Below are 22,380 nucleotides of genomic sequence, written 5' to 3' on the forward strand. Positions count from 1 at the left end.
GAATCATTTGGCATTTATGAAGCATCATTCTGTATATTCCCTAAAGCTTGAATGTAACACTTGTAGCATAATTTAATCCAGGGGAACTAAAGCTATCTATGGGATGGCTCTAAATGGGATGGCTCTAAATTGATTCCTAGTAGTCTAATACACTTTATCACTAATCTCTTTGACTATCCTTACACTTAGACTCTTTTTCTATAGATTTTGATTTATAATTAGTTAATTCTATAAAATTCATCAGTATTAAGCTACAGCTATCTTAATAATTTATTCCAGCCCACCTCTTCTTGGTTTTCACCACTGTCCTGATGATTTATAACATCTGATCTGTATTATACAAATAAGTACTGTGGGCTCATCAAGAAATTAAGGAAAAATGATGTTTGCTTTGCCTGTCTATCCTCCAGGTGATGGCCAATATTAGTAGTGAACTTCGTGGACTAAAAATGCGGAATTTGAGTATCGGTGCTATACTGGGGGAGAAGGGAAACCTGCAGCATGGATTCCGTGGCTGCATGCAGGTGAGTGGGTGAAGAACAAGCCTTGATGGCCAGTGGTGGGTTTCTACTGGTTCGCACTGGTTCAGGCGAACCGGTAGTGATGGCGGTGGGAGGCTCGGCCCATCCGCCCAGACATCATCACTGATGCTCTGTGGTTGAAGCGCTGTGCGCATGGTCACAGTTCCGAATCGGTAGCAAAGGTAAGTGGAACCCACTACTGTTGATGCCCCTTTCTGGATGTTATTGAGCCAATGGGCCATATCATGATTGACCCATCAGGTGCAGGCTCCACTACTTCTTTCAACTCTTCTTTCTTTGGTGCTTTTTATATAGACATATGTTTTAGGAAAGGTAGGCCCAATTGATTAGACCACATCACTCTTAAGCAAATAGCGTAACTGACATCCTTAAGAAATTACGTAACCGGGAGAGATTGTTGTGGAGTATGTGTCTGTGTCAGTATAACTATACATATTAATAAATTAGAAGCTGTTACGTCTGGAAATCTCCAGGAACCAGAGCTGTGTACTGATGAATCTCATCCTCCAGCCTGATTTTGCTGAAAATTGAATGAAGCAGGAATGCTTCTAGGTCCTAAGTCATGTCTATATTATGCAGATCTTAAACAAGAGCAACAACACATACAGGTAGTCCTCGACTTACGACCACAGTTGAACCCAATATTTCTGTTGTTAAGAAAGAGATTTGTTAAATGAGTTTTGCCCCATTTTATGACTTTTCTTGCCACAGTTGTTTAAGTGAATTACTGCAGGTGTTAAGTTAGTAACATGGTGGTAAGTGAATATGGTTTCCCCATTGACTTTGCTTGTCAGAAGGTCACAAAAGGTTATCACATGATCCCAAGAGAGTGCAACGGTCATAAAAATGAGTCAGTTGCCAACATCTGAATTTTGATCACGTGACACGGGGATGTTGCAATGGTTGTAAATGTGAAGGTCAAAACTCACCTTTTTCAGTTTTGAACGATCACTAAACAAACTGTTGTAAATCAAGGACTACCTGTAGCATACAATTCACAAGTCTATAACAGCATTTTTTTTTCACTTAATAGTCATGCTGGCTCCGTATTTCCCGTTTATGAATGGGGACTGAGCATCTTAAATTCAATGAATGCTGGAACAAACTGTATTTGTGCAGATCTGTCAAGTATCAACTGTGTTTATTTTTAAGCAATACAGCACCATCTAGGGGCTGCAGATCTCATAGTTGGCTTATTTATTTAAAGATATTTACATTTTGCTTTTTGGGTTCCTAAAAGGCGGTTGGTATAAATAGGCTGTAAATTGTGTTCACTCAATTTCTCAGTTCATAGTTCACTGAGTTCATAGGTTCACTGAGAATCAGAAGCAAGAATGAATGTGCAGAAGAGTAATCTATGTTATCAAAGAGCTGATCTTCTCCTTCCTTGTGTTTTTGGGGTTTTTTTGCTTGGATCCTCCAGGGTGTAAGGATGGGAGACACCTCAGGCAATGCTGTCACCCTGAATGTAAACCAGGCTGAGAAAGTGAATGTGGAGCATGGCTGCAGTATCCCCGATCCTTGTGACTCCAATCCTTGTCCTCTCAATAGCTACTGCAATGATGATTGGGATAGTTATTCATGCAGTTGTGATCCAGGTCAGTGGAAGGGACAGTGTGATGATAATGGTGAAGAAGCCTCCATATTATGGTTCTTAGGTGGCCTAGGATTGCGTACCACAAGATGGGCTGCCATATAAATTCAATGTATGCATATATTTTTAAAAAAATCCTCTGAAACAGTTCTAATGCTGTCTAAGGTTTAGGTGACTATAGTCCAACATATCTGGAGGGCACCAAGTATTTGCCATGTATGATATGTAATGGGCTTAACTGTTGTAAATAATATTTGCATTGTACTCAAAGCATTATTTTTAGTTGTGTAATAGCTGACTCAGAGTACTATTGAAATAGTACTATTAAAACTCTGATACAAAGTTTCAATAATTTATTCCGATTCATCCTGATTTGATGGAAAGAAACGTTATAAATTTACTGTGTTTTGACTGTTTTTTCTTACGGTAGTTCATTTTTACAATATATATGGACTTTCTGTGCTGTTTGCTTTAATCCTATGTAGTTTGTTTTTGACAGTTTCCTTAATTAAATAACTAATATACAGCAAAATGAAGATTGTTATCTTAGCATAATTATTGAAATAACATGAACTATATTTACATAATTCACAGTGGTAATATTTAGACATTGCACCTGATTAGGATACTATACAAAACATAACTACCAGAAATAAACAATTTTTATTTCATTATTTAATACTTAAGACTGAGGTTGGGCCAGAAGCCAATATTCTTGCTAGGGATTGTGTAGATATACATATACGTACGTATATGTATATGTATATCTACATACATATATGTACATATACATGCATATATCTAATATTAGCCTGTTTCAGGTTTTCATTGTTTTATTAAAAAGTTAAGATACAAGTAGGTGGTTGAGTAAGCACAAAGTTCTCTATAACAGAGCAGGACTTCATTTGCATCAGACAGGATAGGTGCCATGTCATTTCTATCTTTCAAGCCACCCCTCCTACACGCAGCCTTTAGCTCAGTTGTGATTGGAGAATGATTATCCCAGAATTTCCTGCTTGGCCAGGCTATCATTTAGTCTCAGGTTGGAGATTATTGCCAGAGATATACCCAGAATTCTTCCTGTGATGCCCAGGTTACTATGGAGACAGCTGTTCCAATGCCTGTACCTTTAACCCCTGTGAGCATCAAGCCATTTGTGTCCGCAAACCCAGCTCATCCCATGGCTACACCTGTGAGTGTCCTGACAGCTACTTCGGGCCATACTGCGAGAACAAGTGAGTCTGAGAAAGTTCACTTACATTTGTTGTGATGTGCCCATAAGTGTGGGTTTGTACTTTTTCAGTATTTGTAGAATTGAAATGTGGAAGTGCTGGATGCATATTGCAGCTATTAATAGAGATCTTAGGCATTTGCATCTCGGTATATATGTGCAAATAAAAGGTCATCCTAAAAGTGTGTAACATTCGTTCATGTATGGGAGAGGCATGAATGCAGTGACATTGGCTTGCATATACAGTGTGGATGCTGTACATAATTAACATACCGTGATTGATATATATGTGCATGCCAACCAAGGAGATTACTTCAAATAATGTGATTTACCATACACATCAATATAGCAAACTTGTGGAAATCCGAAATAAAACATCCCAACATCTCTTTAGATATTGTCTCTTTACTGAAAGCTTGTAAATTATGACAGTTTTCATGTGCAAAGGAATGAAGATCTTAGAAAAGGCAAAACCATAATTTGTAATGAAGAAGTTACTATACTCTTCTACTGTATTTGAAAGATGCTTACAATAGGCCTCATGTTTTCATTGTTAGGTTAGCCCAGCCTTGTCCGCGGGGATGGTGGGGGCATCCTATATGTGGCCCCTGCAACTGTGATGTTGATAAAGGATTTGACCCCGACTGCAACAAAACTAATGGAGAATGCCACTGCAAGGTGAGCTTTGGATTATTTATCTAGTTAAGGGTAGAAACGTACAATCTGGTGTTGAATTATCAAAGAGGATGCAGAATGATTGATCAAATGGTTTCTGTTTCTGTATTAATATTTTATTGCTACTCATTGTTTTAATAGCTTGGCTATTAAACATTTGGCGTGGGTTTTAACAAATGAATTTGCTTACTAAGGAAAGTTATGACACACCAAACAAATATGTGGGTATCTTTGTGTATACAAAGTATTTTGCTTTTTTCCAACTATTGATTTGCTGTTTCCCAGACCAATAATTATGGTATTTATTATACCAGTTAGTTTATTTGTTTGCTTTTATGCATTTTGTGATTTTATGTGAGTCATCTTCAGATTAAGGAGTTTGATGAGGTAAAAATTAAATAAATAATGGTTCAACAGCCTTAGTTAAAATTTGTTTTAACAATATTTTTAAAAATGTCTGAATATTATTTGATTCTACAGGACAATCACTACCGTCCAGCAGATAGTGCCACATGTTTCCTCTGTGACTGCTACCATACCGGCTCATTATCTCGCACCTGTGAAGCTGAGACTGGGCAGTGTTCCTGCAAGCCAGGTGTCATTGGACGCCGCTGTGACCGCTGTGACAATCCTTTTGCAGAAGTTACCATCAGTGGCTGTGAAGGTTAGAAATACTCCTTAGGCAGGAAGCACAGCTGAATCACTTTGGATTGGATCCAATTTGTGTACTGCGATTACAACCTTAGCTGATCTCAAAGAATGGTGTAGGGTTAAAGTTGACTGGGATTTGAATGTAGGCCACCAGGAAACCCTAGCAATAGGCAAGATTGAGGGGGGGGACGGTAAAGAAATCTTGGAAGAAAGCAATCGCAGACCACCTTTGTGCTAGTTCTGAAAAAGTCTACATCAAGGGTGTCAAACTCAAGGCCTGCGGGCTGCATCTGGCCCATGGGGTGCTTAGATCTGGTCTGCGGGGCCACCCTGGAAACAGTGAGGGACCGGCCTGTGGTGCCTCTGCCACTGAAAATGGGCTCCCGAGCTCCATTTCCGGTTGCGACGGCCGCCTGCAATCATCTACCAGGGAAAATGGAGCTTGGGAGGGCTGCATGCGGAGTCCGCTTGGGAGCCCTTTTCTGCTGGCAGAGTGCTCAGACCGCCACCCCCCCGACATGAGTGACATTGAGCAGGCCACACCCACTCGCCATAACCATTCCGGCCCCCTGAGATCAAACACAACCCTAATGCAGCCTTCAATGAAATTGAGTTTCACACCTCTGGTCTACATGGACATGTCTATGAAGTGAAGAGAAAACAAAGTCAAGCTTGATTTGAAGAAAAGTGCTTTATCATGCCCTTTTACTTTTGCTCACCAATTTTCTGAACTAAACAGCTCCCAGCAATTAAAGGGGATAATACAATATAACTATCACATTGATTCATGTGATTCATACACATTGGATTACTTGGAGGTGGAGTGTTGTTTTCTATATGACCAGAGTGCATTCTTGCTCTTTGTTTTCTGTATGCAGTTTATTTCCAAAGCAAGTATTTGTAAAAATATTAAACCTTGATTACCTTCCCTTTTAAACATGCTTACTGAAAAGAGCGCACTGAGTTTGCATAGAGCAAATTACTACACACAGACTCCTTAACGGTTTTTCTTGCAGTGAATTACGATAGTTGCCCACGTGCCATTGAAGCTGATATTTGGTGGCCACGCACCCGCTTTGGTTTACCTGCAGCTGCACCTTGCCCTCGGGGATCTGTAGGTAATGAAATATATTTAAGGATGCAGTCGTGTACATATAGTAATCAATTGAATTATTAAATAGTCTTTGAATGCTTCCAGATAAAGGCTTCTTTAGTTATCATACTTTCTTTATGACTTGTTATAGGTGGCCAAAGAAATAGTCTTCCTCAAATAGGCATCCTATGGTTTTCTAACCTTCATCATTTTTTTAAAAAAAAACTCTGATGTGGAGTAAACATTACAATATATGTTGCAGAGTTTTTCTCTCTGCTTGGACCACATTTTGTGTCAGCCATATTTTCCTCTTAGCATCATGGCAATCTGATTTGTGTCCGGAAAGGAATATTCCACATTATTAAAAGGAAAATACAAGCACAATCCCATTCTTCTCTCTGTGAGATGTGTTTAAAAAACAAATGTTTCAATCAGGAAGGAAGGAAGGAAGGAAGGAAGGAAGGAAGGAAGGAAGGAAGGAAGGAAGGAAGGAAGGAAGGGGAAGGGAAGGGAAGGGAAGGGAAGGGAAAGGAAGGGAAGGGAAGGGAAGGGGAAGGAAGGAAGGAAGGAAGGAAGGAAGGAAGGAAGGAAGGAAGGAAGGAAGGAAGGAAGGAAGGAAGGAAGGAAGGAAACTGAGCAAGCTAATATTTTGTGGCATTTTATGAGCTAACTTTCACATTGTCACACAAATGATCCCCTCTCCTCTCTTTTTGCTCCACAGGGACTGCTGTACGGCACTGTGATGAACACAAGGGCTGGCTGGCACCCAATCTTTTCAACTGTACCTCACTGACTTTTGCTGTTCTCAAGGATTTTGTAAGTATTTTTCTTTCGTTTTCCTGGTCCAGAGCAAAGCCAGGAATCTATGGATTTACTCTTTTCTATATGTATGAATGAATACAAATAGTTTATTTTTATTTCACCAACATTCTCAAAAGCAATGACTGTTCGATACAGCTCTTTGTCCTCACTATGAATGAAACTATGGTTTCATTCATAGAATCCCCAATCCTTCCGATTACCATCTCTTGACTATAAGGCAGGGAGAAGATGTTGACTCTCTTAGTAAGATATTTCACAAGGAACTTGTGGAGACTAGGCCTGTATTATGGTAAAAATAGAAGGACAGCAGCTTTCTCAGGACCACTTCCTCTTATTGTCTGAATTGATAAATGGAATGGCAATATGAATTGTCTTTTAACGAAGAAGTGCAAGGAGACATAGTTTACCAACTGCCTCATGCATTAACCATTTTTTATTCATTAGATATGTATGCCACTCATCTCTCTACCAAGAGACTCTTAGAAGGTTTAAAGTTACATTTGAAGTTACATTGGTGCTAAAAAAAACAACAACTTTGTGGCCAGGCACACTTTTACAACTTTCACAGTGTTTCTCTCTCTTTCTCTGTCAGTCACATGTTTACCATTATAATCAGTTAGTATACCTTGTCCTGTGCCTGGCCCATTTTCCTCCCCCCCCACCTTTCTTTCCTCCTCACAGAGTGGGGAGATTGCTTAAACAAGCTATCTCTTCACGAGTTGCTTTTCTTTAAATACTGTCAGTTGCTGCCTGTAATTGATAAGATTTCCATCATTTTCATTTCTGGCTCTTTCAGCTGGTATAATCCTCACATTTTCAGGTTATTTTTTTAGCTCTGGGACTATAACTTGAAGAAAGAGATTTTCAGAGTATTAAATTCTGTGATGAGTATTACATTCAGTACTAGAGCATTTTGATTGAAGTAGCTTAGGATAAGCTTTGGTTCAGTTTCTGACTATATCTTAGCAAAGCTGTGATAAGACAAAAGCTGCAATTGAGCTATCAAGACGCTGAACGACAAAGATTTTGCTTCCTGAGTACTTTTGAGTATAGATTTTTGGCCTGCTAATCATGAAAACAGCCTGTAATTTAACGTATCGTGTACCATTTTATAGAAATATTTTTTTAAACAATGGCAATGTACATCCTTCAGTACCTGTTGGCTATGCTGCACAGATGAAAGAAACATTCAAAAACTGTTTGAAGCACATTCAGTACACCTGGAATATCTGTGGAAATCTAAAGTACTGGCTTTGCTGCTTGGAATGCAGCTCAGATGTACCAAGTACTGTTGTTACTTATGTGAATGGGACAGCTGTGGAAGAGAGTCTCATTACATTAAAAAGAAATGGCTTTCCAAATTAATTTGATTCCAGGACAGTAAAGCATAGCACACAAACTACCTATGGACCTGACAGATATATTTTTTTCTCCACTTCACATAAAACCCAGACTAATGAAAGCATATGTGAAAGCAATGAACAAGGAAGGTGAGGGTTTTTGTTATTTCAAAAGATGTTTTCAAGAATAACTGATGCCGAGGTTAAGGACGGTTAGCCAAGGTTTTTGTTGGTCTACAGATCAGATACATCACCAATGACCGTTAATAGAGCCAGAGAAAATCATCTGGAAAGCATTCAAGGTTGTAGTTGAGAATTTTCTTGGCAACTATAGAGCATCAAACTACATTCAGTTGGTTGACAAGTTTCTTACAACATATAAGATTATGAAGTGCAACATGTCACTGAAGATTCGTTTTCTGCATTCACACTTGGGCTTCTATCCTGAAAACCTATCAATAATGAACGTAGCAAAAGGTTTCACAAGATATTGCCACAATGGAAAAATGGTACCAGGGCAACTGGAATCCATCAATGCTGACTGACAACTCTTGGACATTGCCACAAGTTGCATCAGACACTGACTACTAATGAAAATCAGCAGCAATTTTTTTAGCCCTGTTGAACTCATGCAGCATGTCGGAAATATTATGCAATTAAAAACATAATAATTAAAAGAGAAATTAAAAATATTTCTCAAGATTCCTATGTGATACAGTCATTCTGAAATTATATTTGTGTTCAATTTGAAGGGGTCTATCATTATCACCAAAAAAATTTCAGAAAGCAAAACTTCTAAAAAAAATTGTCCAGTAGAATCTATGTTTGGTTAATTTACCTTGTTTTGTTGAAGCGCCTTTGCAAAATATCTTAATCTTTCCTGTGGAACAGGCAGAAAAATTGCTGCGGAATGAATCCTTTTTGGATACAGAGCAGTCTCAGCGGGTAGCTCTCCAGCTTCGCAACGCTACACAAAACACCGAGAATTTCTTTGGCAGTGATGTCAAAGTGGCTTTTCAGCTCTTAGCTCAACTTTTGAAGCATGAAAGCAACCAAGAAGGCTTTGGCTTGGCTGCTACCCAGGATGTTCACTTCACTGAGGTAAGCCCATCGGCTTAGGTTTATATGAAATAAAAACTCTTGCGAGCAGCACACCCTTTTTTAAGCAAGCAAGCAAGTTTGAAAACCAGGGTTTCTTTGATGATACCAGATGCTGATTTGATCTGATGATACTAGGTTGGTCACTTGGTCTACTCTTTACAGCATGGGAATATGTGGAGCACTACATGGCTTATTGGAAGAGAAGTGACAGATATTCTGTTGCACCTCTTAAGAAAGGGGTGTTAAACTTGCATCGTCACATTGTCGTCACGTGACGTATCACAACTTTTCCCCTCTTTGCTAAACCGGGAGTAGATGTGGCCAGGGCGTGTCGCATCTGGCCTGTGGGCCACGAATTTGACACCCCTCTTTTAAGAGAAGCAAATTATTTGGTGCTTTCACTGATAGCTTAAGGGAGGAACAGATCTGTGTAGCTCAGTTGAGCATTGTGGAAGGAATGACAACTGGCAAATTAGGCTTCATCCTAAATGATTAAAATTTTATCTACAGGTGTTTTAAATAGAAATAAAATCAATAAAAATAAATGCTACAGCATAATCTATATGAATCCAAAGCCCAAGTTAGTTCTCCAGTGAAGATTCTTTTCTTAATAAATGTGGTTTGTTAAAAGGCACACACATATTGTAAACAAATGTTTCTTGCAAGAAATACCAGCAATGAATATTCTTTTGCCATTGATTCCTGTAACTTTTTTGGCCTTCCTAGATACCAGTCTTGCCCCTTGAAGCAAGCTGTTACTTTAGATTTGTTATCAGAAGCTACTCCTAGCTGTCTCATATTCTTTTTTGTGTCCTACAGAATTTGCTTAAGGTAGGCAGTGCTTTACTGGACAACAGCAACAAGCATCATTGGGAACTGATCCAACAGACAGAAGGTGGCACAGCACAGCTGCTCAGGCACTTTGAGGACTATGCAAGCACTCTGGCCCAGAACATGCGCAAGACATACTTGAACCCATTTACCATCATCACACCCAACATTGGTGAGAGAATAATAATAATAAGGTCTCCTAATTAGCAAAATAGTAGTTGCTCAATTCTATGCATTTTAGATAATTATACAGTTGAGTACGTTGGTTCTCAAAATTCATGTCAAAATGTGTTGAGAACCAAATTTGATGAGTTTTAAAGCAGTTGAATACCTTGATACTCGGTACTCAACTGCTTTGAAACTCATCAAATTTGATACTCAACACATTTTGACATGAATTTTTTTCCCCGGTACTCATCATTTGTTTTGTACTCAACGCACAAGCTAGAACTTGTTGGTCTCAGCTGCCTTGTGACTCATTACATTATTTCTAATGGGAAAAATTTGTTTGGTACTCATCATTTTTGGTACTCATCACTCCTTCCAGGACCAATTTAAGGATGAATACCAAGGTACCACTGTACTTACAGTAGATTAATCTGCATCTGAATAACAACAATGATAAATGAAAGACTTGATTATTATTATTTAGTTTTTGATGAAAACATGACAGAAGAGAAGCTTACTTCATATATCCCATAATTATAGTAACACTTCTATGGGGTTAGGGCAGTGACCTCAAAACTGGATGTCCAATTTAGCTATCCAGGCAATCTTTCCTGATGTCACTTCATTCAGATCTTCTAAGGAATCAAATAATGCATGTTGTGGACAATCTTGCACAATATGCATATCACTTCGCATATCAGCACCTCAATCCCAACAAGGGGAATCTTTCCATCCCCATTGATACAGGGCAGAGGCACTTCTTTCAGAATCACAACCAGGTGCTTTGGTAGAGGGATCACTAATGGTCAAGCCACAAGTAGGTACCTTGGACCATTCCTCTCCTCAAGAAGTCTTGGGGTTAAACTGGAAAGATGTTAAGTGAGTGGCTGTTTCCAAGCTGGACAATGAGATTCCAATCAATTCAATGAAAGAGGTATTTTGTGATTATATACAGCTGAAGCACCCATGTGTGTTTTGTGGCAGGCTCCATCTTGGAAAAGGTATTCTCTTGTAAAATTGGAGTAAGAGGCTATTTCTTTTAAAATGATGCTTGCTATCAGTTTCTATAAGTCCTTATATTTGAATAATCAACAATAATTTGCTCTAAAAGTTACTTTGATTAAGAAATTGTGGTAGAAATACAAATTTATTTATCAAAAGGATTTAAATTAATTATTTAACTAAATATCAAACATGATATTGAACTATCATGTTTTTAAAACGGGCATAATAGCTCTTTTCTTATAGTATCCCCATAAAAGTCCAATAAATCCAAGATACACCTAGAATATTACCTGCAAATTAATGATAGGGAGCTGAAATGAGGTTTCTTAAATTTTATTTAGTTAATTACTGTCTAGAACAAGGATGTCAAACTCAATTTCATTGAGGGCCGCATAAGAGTTGTGTTTGACTTTGAGGGGCTGGGGAGGGTGTGGCCAGGGTAGGTCTGCCAGCTCGATGTCACTCATGTCAGGGGCACCTGTGGAGGCCCGAGTGCTCTGCCAGCAAAAAGGGGCTCCCAAGCTCCATTTTCACTGGCAGAGGCACTGCAGGCCGGTCCTTTGCTGTTTCCAGGGTGGCCCTGTGGGCCAGATCTAAGCACCCACATCCGGTCCCCAGGCCTTGAGTTTGACAGCCCTGGTCTAGAATATGGGGCAGTGATTCCCCTCATTCAGAATGATATTAGCATGGCTAAATGAGCATAAGTGGGTTGTAAATCCGTGTTAGCTTTACTGTCAAACACAGCACCTCCAAGAATATCACTAGGGTATACTGGTGTGGTGGCATTGCATAATGTAACTTTGTGATTCCTCCACAAATTTATTTAACATAGTAATTAAGCAGCAGCAGCAACAACAAAATTATTAGTTATTATGAGTGTCCTTCCCTGCTTTGTGCAAAAATATTTCATTATACCAACTGATGATGAGTGGGCATATTCTGGAAATAATTTTTGCCATTATGAGATGATTTGAAACTTAATGTGTTTGTCTGTTGCTTTGGTCTGGTCATATAGTTAGGATTTATGACAGTATGTGGAGATAAAAGAAAGGGACATAAATGCCCACTCAAGAACATCCAAGTCTGAGTGAAAGAGTTATAAGTAAAAAATCCAACTGGACACTACCATTCAGTTGGCTTGATGCTTCATGCTTGTGTATGTGGGTCTTTATCTATCTGTGTCTTACATTGGCAGTTATTTCAGTGGTGAGGCTAGAGAAAATGAACTTTGCTGGTGCCAAACTGCCCCACTACGAGACACTCCGTGGTGAGAAACCAGCCGACATAGAAACTACTGTCATTCTGCCTGAAAGTGTATTCAAGGCTCCAGAAGGCAAACGTGAGTTTTGGGCATGGGGGTGAAAATTCCTGGTATTGTAAAAGAGACGAGGAAGAGCAATCAATTGATACAATCCCTCTTTGGCAATACAACCAATTTTGTTTTGTTTTTTACTGCCCAGGCTCTTGTATCTGGGGCATGAGCAGTAGAAGAAGCATTATTACATATACATATCATTTATAATACCTTGACTATGTCAGAATGCACAAGGTTGGGCTGATTAGATCTTTTCTTTAACCAATTGGCCTTTTCCTGAAATCTTATTATATGACACTTCCTAAGCTCTTAAGTGACTGGATTTTATTCAGTAAGCTAAGCTGTAGAGTACTTACCAAATTTCACTGAATACAGCAGAACTGGCAATACACTAAAATAAATTACATTATGGCTTAGTGCAACATGGAAACCCATCCATTCTATCCTTACCACCTTGTTTTCTGACGAATTAGCTGTGTGTTATGTAACAGAAATGGATTTATTTTGAGGCTTCATGGTTTCCTGGAAAGCATTGGATGATCAGTGCAAATTAGTACTGAATGCCATGATCAAAACTAAAATGCACATGAAGAGGAAGTCCTATTGTTAGATAGGTGGATTGAAGAGACTGGAGACAGGCTTCAGACAACAGCTCTTTATTCAGCAACTATTTACAATCCAACAGCCAGCCTCTCAGACCCTTTTATAGGGAGCTGTCAGGGAAACCAGCCAATCACACTCAAGCATTCTTCCTGCTTAAACAGCGGACGAGAGGGAAAACTATCCTGTCAATATAACACCTATTATCTATTATCTTCATAAAAAGCTACCAATAGGAAGCTGAAATGGAAAACAGAGATCAAAATAAAGAAGCCTTGTTAATATTTCCTTTCCTCTTATACAGCATGTCAGTTCCAAAGAATTTTATTTTCTATGTGTGAGGGAATGGGAAGAGGATATCTTTGCCATAAAGGACAACTTTGGGCCCTGTTATCAAAATAAACAGTCTAAAAAGAAAAATAGTAGGACTAGCCCAGTAGATCAGAATGATGTAAGAAGTAATTTAATAGAAGTAATTTGTTGGGCCAAGCAAGAAAGGGGCAAGACAAGAGCAATTAAGTTGTAGTTTCAACTAACACGTAAACCAGGAGAATTGGGATGGCTCTAGTATGCAGAAAGCTTCTAATCACTTGTTAGAAGGGAAATGGTGGTCTTATAGGAATAGGGAATGTGTCATGATGGTTTAATGGTGATCTAATTATTTACTGAAATAATTTAATAAAACATAGGCATAAACATAGAGTCCTAGGGCAGGAAGGGACCTTGAAGGTCTTCCAGTCCAACCTCAGGGCAGGAGACCTTATACCATCTTGAACAAATTGTTGTCCAATCTTTTCGTGAAAAATCTCCACATCTCCTGAAAAATGTCAGCTTCTTTTTTGTTTCCCCAGACAAGCAGACTACAAATATTGGAAATAAATATTAGTGAAACCTTGTTTAGCCTGTTGCTCTAGCGAAATAAAATGTGGCTCCATGTTTCACGTTCACTTTTCAGAATCTTCTGTAGCCAGTGCCAAGCATTTGCCAGGCACCAATGAGGAAGAAGAACATGCCCTTATGACAAGACAGAAGAGACATCCAGATCTAAGTGAGGGCCAGGCGATTGCCAGTGTAATCATCTACCGCAACCTGGCAAGTCTGCTTCCAGAGCAGTATGACACAGATAAAAGGAGTCTAAGGTAATGTCTGCATTGCACCTCAATGCATGGATGTATTAGTAGAGAGGGTAGAAATGTTTAGGTACTCAATGCTTGTGTATTATTCCAATTCTTCTTTGGGGTTCTCCATGTTGTTTATTGAAAGGGTTGTTGAAACTCCAACAGCTTCATGACTGTCTGATCCACAAAATGGTTGTTGTTATTTACCTGGCTGATTTTATCTCGATTTAGAAACTAAGCAGGGCATATTCTGGCTAGTACTTACTTGGATGAGGGACCACTAGAGAATCCCAAGACTGGGAAGTTGAAAAAATATTCCCTGAAGCAATTGCAAAGCTCCATCTGTCGTGTTGGTAAAAAAAGGAGGATATCGATGTAATCATTAAATCTCCAAGACCCAAGCTTGATTTGAAAGAGATTTTATTTTATTTTTGAAGACCTAGCAAATGTCTGAAAGCACTAAATGGGGAGGGTCTGTGTGATGGTAAGCAGAATTCAACTTTACAGAAGGGAAACAGTGATTTAAGTAAATACATTTTATTGATTTATGTCAGTGGTGGGTTGCCCACGGTTTGGACCGGTTCCCAAAAACCAGTAGTAAAACCGGCACGAGGCTCCGCCCACCGCCCCGGATGTCGTCATCAGCGATCTGCGCATGCGCAGTAGCTTCCGTGCATGCGCAGCAGGGTGCACACATGCAAAATGAGCGCGCGCACACAATTTTGTCTGCGAACCGGTAGTAAAGGTAAGTAGAACCCACCCCTGATTTATGTGTTTAGGGTCCTGCCATTTCGCTGTACTATAAGTTGATTAATCATCATGGCTGCTGTTTGTACTTACTTTGTGGATGTTTTTACTGTTTTAATGCTTTTTAATTGTTTTATAATTTTAGAGTTGTAAGTCACTTGGCTGAGTTGAGCAGCTATAGAAATTGAATAAATGGATGAATGTATGACTAAATAAATGCACTGTTGTCACCACAGAGTCCCCAAGCGTCCCATCATCAACACTCCAGTGGTGAGCATCAGCATCCATGACAACGATGCATTGATGCAACGCGCCCTTGAGAAACCCATCACTGTGCAATTTCGGATGTTGGAAACTGAGGAACGGACCAAGCCTATTTGTGTCTTCTGGAATCACTCCATCCTGTGAGATCTATTTCCCAGACAAAATGGCTGGGACAGCCATATAACGAACAGGGAGGGAACAATAGATATTGGGACAGGGGGGCAGGGTTCCTCAGGCTGAGAGCGCCGTCTTGACTCTGCTGTTTTTCAGGGTCACTGGGACTGGTGGCTGGTCAGCTAAAGGCTGTGAGGTTGTCTTTAGGAATGAAACTCATGTCAGCTGCCAGTGTAATCATATGACAAGCTTTGCTGTGCTGATGGACATTTCCCGCAGAGAGGTGAGAAAAATAAGGACACTACTTTAAGGAGAATAAGGAGAATAGGGCAAGGGAGAATTCTGAAGGGAGCATAACTTAGTAGCAGAAGTTAGGTTTTGGCTCCTTAAGGATGATAGATTCATAGGGTTGAGAACAGCTATTTGGGCCATCAAATACGCCTCCTACTCACTGTTGGAACTCAAAACAAATAGCTATCCAGCCTCTGTTTGAACACATTTAGTAAAGGGAAATAATTGATTCCACTGTCAAATTGCTCTTGCTTTTAGGCAGACCAAATAATAAGATGCATGGGTATCCATTAATAAATTCTCTGTTCCTCCCAGAATGGTGAGATCCTACCCCTGAAGACCATCACATATATCTCCATTGCTGTGACACTGGGCAGTCTCCTGCTTACTTTCTTCTTCCTGGCTGGATTGCGAACTCTGCGATCCAATCAACAAAGCATCCGCAAGAACCTAGTGATTGCGTTATTTTTTTCTGAACTTGTCTTCCTACTGGGCATCAACCAGGCTGATCTGCCAGTAAGCATCTGTATGGGTGGGAGAGAAAAAAACTCTGTTAAAAAGATTTAAGTTCATAGTCATGGTCACATCTACTAAGTATCAATACAACAATTACTATCTATTGCTAATGAACAGTCAGACACCCCACTCCTCCCCAACAAACCATACAGGGTTATCTGGCATCCACACCAGGGATGAAATGCTCCCAGTTTGGACCGGTTCGGGTGATCCGGTAGCGATTGTGGCCAGTCGTTCAGAGAACCGGTAACAATGGCGGCGTGAGACTCCGCCCACGTGCCCGGGTATCGTTATTTCCTGGTTTTAACCAGGAAGTTTTACCCTCTGTGCATGCACAGAAGGTTTTGCGCATGCGCAGAGGGTCTGCACGTGCATGTGATGCGCACATGGCGCGTGCACTTCCGAACCAGTAAGGAAGGTAAATAGATTTCACTCCTGATCCGCACATCCTTCTTTGTTTGGGTGCCTTTGAAAGCCAAGAAAACTGCCTTACATTAATAGCAGGAGCTCCTGGAAATGTGAATCAAAGATAGGAAAATATCCTATCTGAATTCCGAATATACAGTGAAATGGTTCATTACATTTCAGGTTTTGTGTACCTTTGGAACAGGTTTCTAATCCTGCTCTTTTGTCCCTTTCCATGATAGTTTGCCTGTACCGTCATTGCCATCCTGTTGCACTTTCTGTACATGTGTGCCTTTGCCTGGGCACTGCTAGAAGCATTGCATATTTACCGCATGCTGAGTGAAGTGCGAGACATCAACTATGGCCCAATGCGCTTCTATTATATGGTCGGATGGGGTGTGCCAGCATTCATCACAGGTGAGGCCTGCACTAAACTTCAGATAATCTGGCATACAGCCATGGCCATTCTGAGGCCATTATACTCTTTGTGAACCTTGTTTTATTAAAAAGAAAATAGCTTATTTTATTAAAATAAAATGGTTCCTTCCTCTGCTAGCCTTAGGTAACTGAATCAGGTAACTGAATCAATTTAAGCAGGATATAACTGGCCAAGCCTAAAGATAGGGCTGGAGTGTATTGAGCTGTTTAAATTATTTATTTATTTATTTATTTAGAAATTTAGAAATTTATTTGCTGGCCCTCTCATGTCCAATGACTCTGGGCAGCTTACAACATAAAAACATAAAAATAATCAATTATAAAATAACAAAGCAGATAAATCATGAACACAAGATGGCAAAGGAGGAAGCCAGATACATGGGGGAGGGTGAGGTAGGATTAGATTTTAATTGGTCCACCACATCCAATGTGAACGTCTCCCATTGGGAGAGCCATCTGGCAGGATCAGGTCTTAAGGCTCTTACAAAAAATCAGGAGGATGGGAGCCAATCTCACCTCAGGGAGGAGGTTGTCCCAGAGGGCAGGAAGGCTCTTCTGGATCCCACCAGCCAAAATTCCTTGGCTGAGGGGATCCACAGTATGCCCCCTCTGCTGGCATGGATGGGGTGGACCAGTCCCATCTGGGTGAGACTGTTCCTCAAGTAGTCTGGACTCATGCCATGCAGGGGTTTAAAGATGACAACCAAAATCTTAATACTGTTCTGTCACAATTCATTCAATTCGAACTGGCTGTCTAAGTGACAATCAAAGCTATGGAGTAGATGAAACAATTAAGGACTTATGTTTCCTCTTTATTGATTGTTTTGTGTGGTATTCTCCTTAGGACTTGCTGTGGGCCTGGATCCTGAAGGATATGGGAACCCAGACTTTTGTTGGCTCTCCATCTATGATACCCTGATTTGGAGCTTTGCTGGTCCCATTGCTTTTGCTGTTGCAGTGAGTAGAGAAGCAAAGGAATACAGGGAGAAAAGGCAAAAGACCCACATTTCACATTATCAGGACAGCTGTCTGGTTCCATACAACTATTCCTGGTTTACCTGCAGTGTAAATTATACACACTATATACATTATATTTTTTTAAGATGGACATGGCAACTATTACTTTCACAAAAGGGTTTAGTTTTATTTATACAGCGTGTCAAGGACTGCCTAGTTCTGCCATTTTATTTTTCCATCTGAAACACTCTGAATAACTTGGAAAACAATCTTCTTGGTCAACTGACTGAAGACGCAATGGAAGGGTGAGATGCATTGCCCAGAATTGCAGATCTTCCCTTGCTCCAACAGGAACCTCAGATGATGGGTTACATGAGTTTCCCAGTCTGTCATAAAACTCAGTTATAAAACTGAAGGGTCCTTGGTGCTCTCTGAGCTTCCTTGTTTTCTTGCAGACATCTCATTACCCTAACTAGGTAACATCATCAGTGCTAGTGCTAGTTATAAGACTCTTATGAAAAAGAACTGATCTTTGCAAGAATCAGGAAAGGGCGCTGCCAAGGAAGAGGGACTGATAACAGTATTTAAAATATTCCAGGTTTGGGAGGATGCACTATTAGCCAGAGAGAAATTTAGTATTAAACCTTTCCCTCTTTCATTCTATAGATGAGTGTCTTCCTCTATGTCCTGGCCACCAAGGCCACTTGCGCGGCTCAACAGCAAGGTTTTGAGAAGAAGGGGACAGTGTGAGTCTGGCATTGTTTATGCACAACTACTCTTTTCACCGATTATGAACATTTAACTATTCTTCCATGTCCCTGCATTGTGATTTCTGCTTTTTTGATCCTATGTGCCTTTCCTCTGTTATTTATTTATTTATCACCCTTGTTATTGTCTCCACCTTATCTCACCCTACTAAGTCGTTCTGTCTCCTGCTTTCCATTTTCTGACTTAGCATTGATGTATCCCAATAGTCAATGCTTCCAATATTTTTATTGGAATTGTGGGATCAGTCCTATATAAGTGCAAAACTAGGTTGTATTACAAAGTCAATGGAGGCCATGCCCCAGAGTCAGCCAAGAGAATCAGGAGCTTATTCATATTCTACCCATGAGACTTGGGGGTTGTTGTGTGGGAGAGCCCCCACTGACTGCTCTTTCTCTACTATAGCTCTGGTCTACGGTCGGGCTTCATCTCTCTGCTGATCATGAGTGTCACCTGGTTGCTGGCTCTGCTGTCCATCAACAGTGATGCCATCCTCTTCCACTATCTCTTTGTGGGCTTCAACTGCTTCCAGGTAATTTGGGTATCAGGACATAGCACAATAGCACACATTGGTATGGAATCTCCCCAGGTCAGTCAACATTTGCTCAATAATATTGAGCTGTTATCAAGTCCCCCAATTCTATTTTGTTTTCACCATTTTCCCTTTTCTCCAAGAACTCATTTATCTCAATTTCATACAGTAATAGAAATTGAAGAATCAGGCCAAAATTGATTCTTAGAATTTCATGTGGCTTTTTGAGTACGATTGACCTCTGTTTGGCAATTGGAGCAGGGAGCATGCAGATTTTATTGATCATGAGGCTGTATCAGGCACATCAAGCACTTTCTAATTAGGGAGGGAAGAAGAGCTAGTTGTTTCAGTGGGTTAGGATATTTTAAAAGATGAAAGAGTTCTGGAAACATAAGTGTACTGGGAAACATGAACAGAATTTACACAGCATTTGGACCACATGTTTTAGACCTTTGAAATAAATCAGTCCTTATATTCTTGAGCTCTTTGGCTCTCAAAATGATTGAGTCCTATGGAACAACAGGATTTTAATTTCCATTTATATATATAGAAATAGGGGTGGTTTTTTTAAACTTCCCTTTGTTGCTCCAAATACTTGGATGTGTATAGATTTCATATAGGTTCATACTTTACTGCTGGGTCAGAGATCTGTTTCGCTAAATAATTAGGAAATGATTTAAAATAGGATTTTTACCAAAACTTTAGAAACATGCAAAACATTTTTCTTTTTTACAACTACTGTTATTTTCCCAAGGTAACATCTACTAGAGCAAGTCTTATTAATAAAAGCAGCAATTATTCTTGATGTAGAAATTGGTGAAGCCCAGTCAAATCTTTAAAAATTTAATACAACCTTTTTCAATTTTTAAGAAGAAAAAAAATTACTGCTTATGAGTGGGAAGAAATATATGAAACAAAAATAGCAAAGACCATGTAGGTTTGAAAATAGAAAACAAGTCTGCAGATTAGGCTACTGGCTTTCCCTTACTATAATACTTTGGAAACTCGGCATGATACAATGGTTAAATTGCTGGACCAGTACTAGGGTTCTAAGAACCCCTTTAGCATGGAAATGCCATGATGACTTTGGACTCTCTCTCAGCACAACCTGTCTCACAGCATTGCTATTGAGAAGATACAGTGAAGAGATCTCCATAGAGATCTCAGCTGCTTTGAGCTCTTGAAGGAAGAGCAAGATATAAGTCTAAGAAACAAATAAGCATTATGAAGCTTGGAAGCCATGAGGTTGTCATTCATTGTTTATTCTCTCATTGTTCCATAGGGACCCTTAATCTTTCTCCTCTGTATCATCTTATCTAAAGAAGTGAGGAAGGCTCTCAGATCTATTTGTGGGAAGAAGCACAACACTGATCCTACGCTCACTACCAAATCTACCTTGACAGCAGTGAGTATTTCAAGGCACTTTCTTTCCTAGGCTCTCTGAGGGCCAATAATACCTTTGAGTAGAAAACTATGGGTGTTTTGTTGCAGAATTTGACACTGATCTTAAAAGGCAAAATAAACAAAACTTTGACCTGGAGTTGGCATTTTGCTCCAGTTCAGAATTTTAAGTCATATTCTGCATCAAGAGATGACAATGAAGCTACTGGCAATGAAGCAGATGTGCATATATTTTCATGTTTTCCCTAACTGATTCTCCTTCTAATAGTATTATGGAAGGCATCCTGAGCCAAATTATCTACAATCTCCAGGTTTGACCACCTGAGCACTCACATCTTTTCACAACCAACTACTGTCTCACTTAAAGCAGACTCATTTCATGAAAACTGAGATTCATCTCTGAATTTTGTGTTTCTTAGATCAGACGGCATGCACAATATTCTATATCCTGCTTTCAGGTCATCATCTGAACGTTTATATATCCAGGATATAACAGGAAAAAAGATGGTTTGGTTTCTTATAGCAAAGATGAGTTTTTGCAACAGATTCCAAGGAACAACTAGTGAACAAATGCCTGTGAAAAGAAACACACTACTAGCATTGAGAAAAGAGACTTAATATAAAAGAGAGGAATGGTCAAGTAGATGAGCAATGGTGGCACAATGGAAGATATGAAGTCCAGAACTCAGAACTGTGCTAACAAAAAACACTCAGATCTTTAGTCTAATTGGTGAATACAAAAAATATATATATTGAAGGGACTTATTAAGTTACCCCTTGCCTCTCTGCTACTATTAATGCTCTCTCTCTCATATTATTCTGATCTCAACAGGCTTATATTTGCAACAATACCTACGTGGATGGGCAATTGTACCATACACCATTTGGGGACTCCACTGGTTCCTTGCATAGCACTGTCCGCTCAGGCAAGAGTCAGCACAGCTACATCCCTTTTGTGCTCAGGTAATGCTAATGTAAAGAATGTATAACTCTTTCCTTACCCCATGGTATAGATCTTGCTGTCTGTATTGTGGAATCTTAAGGTAAATGTAAAGGTTCCCCTCGCACATGTGTACTAGTCGTTCCTGGCTCTAGGGGGTAGTGCTCATCTCCATTTCAAAGCTGAAGAGCCAGCGCTGTCTGAAGACGTCTCCGTGGTCATGTGGCCGGCATGACTAAATGCCAAAGGTGCAGGGAACACTGTTACCTTCCCACCAAGGGTGGTCCCTATTTTTGTACTTGCATTTTTTACGTGCTTTCGAATTGCTAGGTTGGAAGAAGCTGGGACAAGTAACAGGAGCTCACCTCATTATGTGGCACTGGGGATTCGAACTGCTGGACTGCCAACCTTTCGATTGAAGTGGAACCTTGGCAGCTATCAAATTCTCTATTTTCTGTTCACAGGGAGGAGTCGGGCTTGAACAATAGCCAGGTACACATTGGGCCTGCAGATCCCAGTTCTTTGTTCTTGGAAGATAAGGATCAGAACAACGGTGAGAGGAAGAGAATTGGACAAGTTCTGGACAGAATTGTCTACCTCTCTGGGCTTATGAATTGCCTTCAATTGATAGCATGCCTTATAATTTGCTTATTGAAGCTACAGTATAGTATTTCTCATTTCCATGTAGTCCTTTTCTTGTTTTTTTCCTTCTACTTCCTGATCACCTTCTTTAAATGCTCTATGATTTTGGACACCTATGGTGATTACATGTGAACAAAAAAATCCACAATTCTTCCTCCTCATGTTTCTCAGAGTCCAATCAAAGTTAAATATGTGCTAGGACTGAGGATGTAGTAGAGCCATAAAGCTGCAGCTTAGTATATTTCATGTTATATACATATTATATCTATAGATCCCATAAAA

The 22,380-nt window shown here is 39.8% G+C and overlaps 1 protein-coding gene across 6 annotated transcripts in view; it reads left to right on the forward strand.

The window, feature by feature from the left end:
• CELSR2 (cadherin EGF LAG seven-pass G-type receptor 2) overlaps positions 1 to 22,380 on the forward strand; it is a 99,821-nt gene that overhangs the window by 68,221 nt on the left and 9,220 nt on the right. For all 6 annotated transcript variants that reach the window (XM_087889585.1, XM_034414755.3, XM_034414753.3 and 3 more), the window contains exons 11-31: positions 411 to 524; positions 1,966 to 2,140; positions 3,230 to 3,371; positions 3,925 to 4,045; positions 4,523 to 4,706; positions 5,710 to 5,811; positions 6,508 to 6,602; positions 8,840 to 9,049; positions 9,869 to 10,052; positions 12,249 to 12,392; positions 13,924 to 14,107; positions 15,070 to 15,237; positions 15,368 to 15,494; positions 15,818 to 16,018; positions 16,666 to 16,840; positions 17,706 to 17,818; positions 18,485 to 18,564; positions 18,989 to 19,115; positions 20,398 to 20,520; positions 21,349 to 21,479; positions 21,921 to 22,009. In XM_087889585.1, the coding sequence (XP_087745711.1) occupies positions 411 to 524; positions 1,966 to 2,140; positions 3,230 to 3,371; positions 3,925 to 4,045; positions 4,523 to 4,706; positions 5,710 to 5,811; positions 6,508 to 6,602; positions 8,840 to 9,049; positions 9,869 to 10,052; positions 12,249 to 12,392; positions 13,924 to 14,107; positions 15,070 to 15,237; positions 15,368 to 15,494; positions 15,818 to 16,018; positions 16,666 to 16,840; positions 17,706 to 17,818; positions 18,485 to 18,564; positions 18,989 to 19,115; positions 20,398 to 20,520; positions 21,349 to 21,479; positions 21,921 to 22,009 (2,989 nt within the window). The remainder of the gene's footprint in view (positions 1 to 410; positions 525 to 1,965; positions 2,141 to 3,229; positions 3,372 to 3,924; positions 4,046 to 4,522; positions 4,707 to 5,709; positions 5,812 to 6,507; positions 6,603 to 8,839; positions 9,050 to 9,868; positions 10,053 to 12,248; positions 12,393 to 13,923; positions 14,108 to 15,069; positions 15,238 to 15,367; positions 15,495 to 15,817; positions 16,019 to 16,665; positions 16,841 to 17,705; positions 17,819 to 18,484; positions 18,565 to 18,988; positions 19,116 to 20,397; positions 20,521 to 21,348; positions 21,480 to 21,920; positions 22,010 to 22,380) is intronic.

Source organism: Pantherophis guttatus, chromosome 3 (genome assembly GCF_059756535.1).
Source record: "Pantherophis guttatus breed Tessera chromosome 3, ASM5975653v1, whole genome shotgun sequence".
Lineage (NCBI taxonomy): Eukaryota > Metazoa > Chordata > Lepidosauria > Squamata > Colubridae > Pantherophis > Pantherophis guttatus.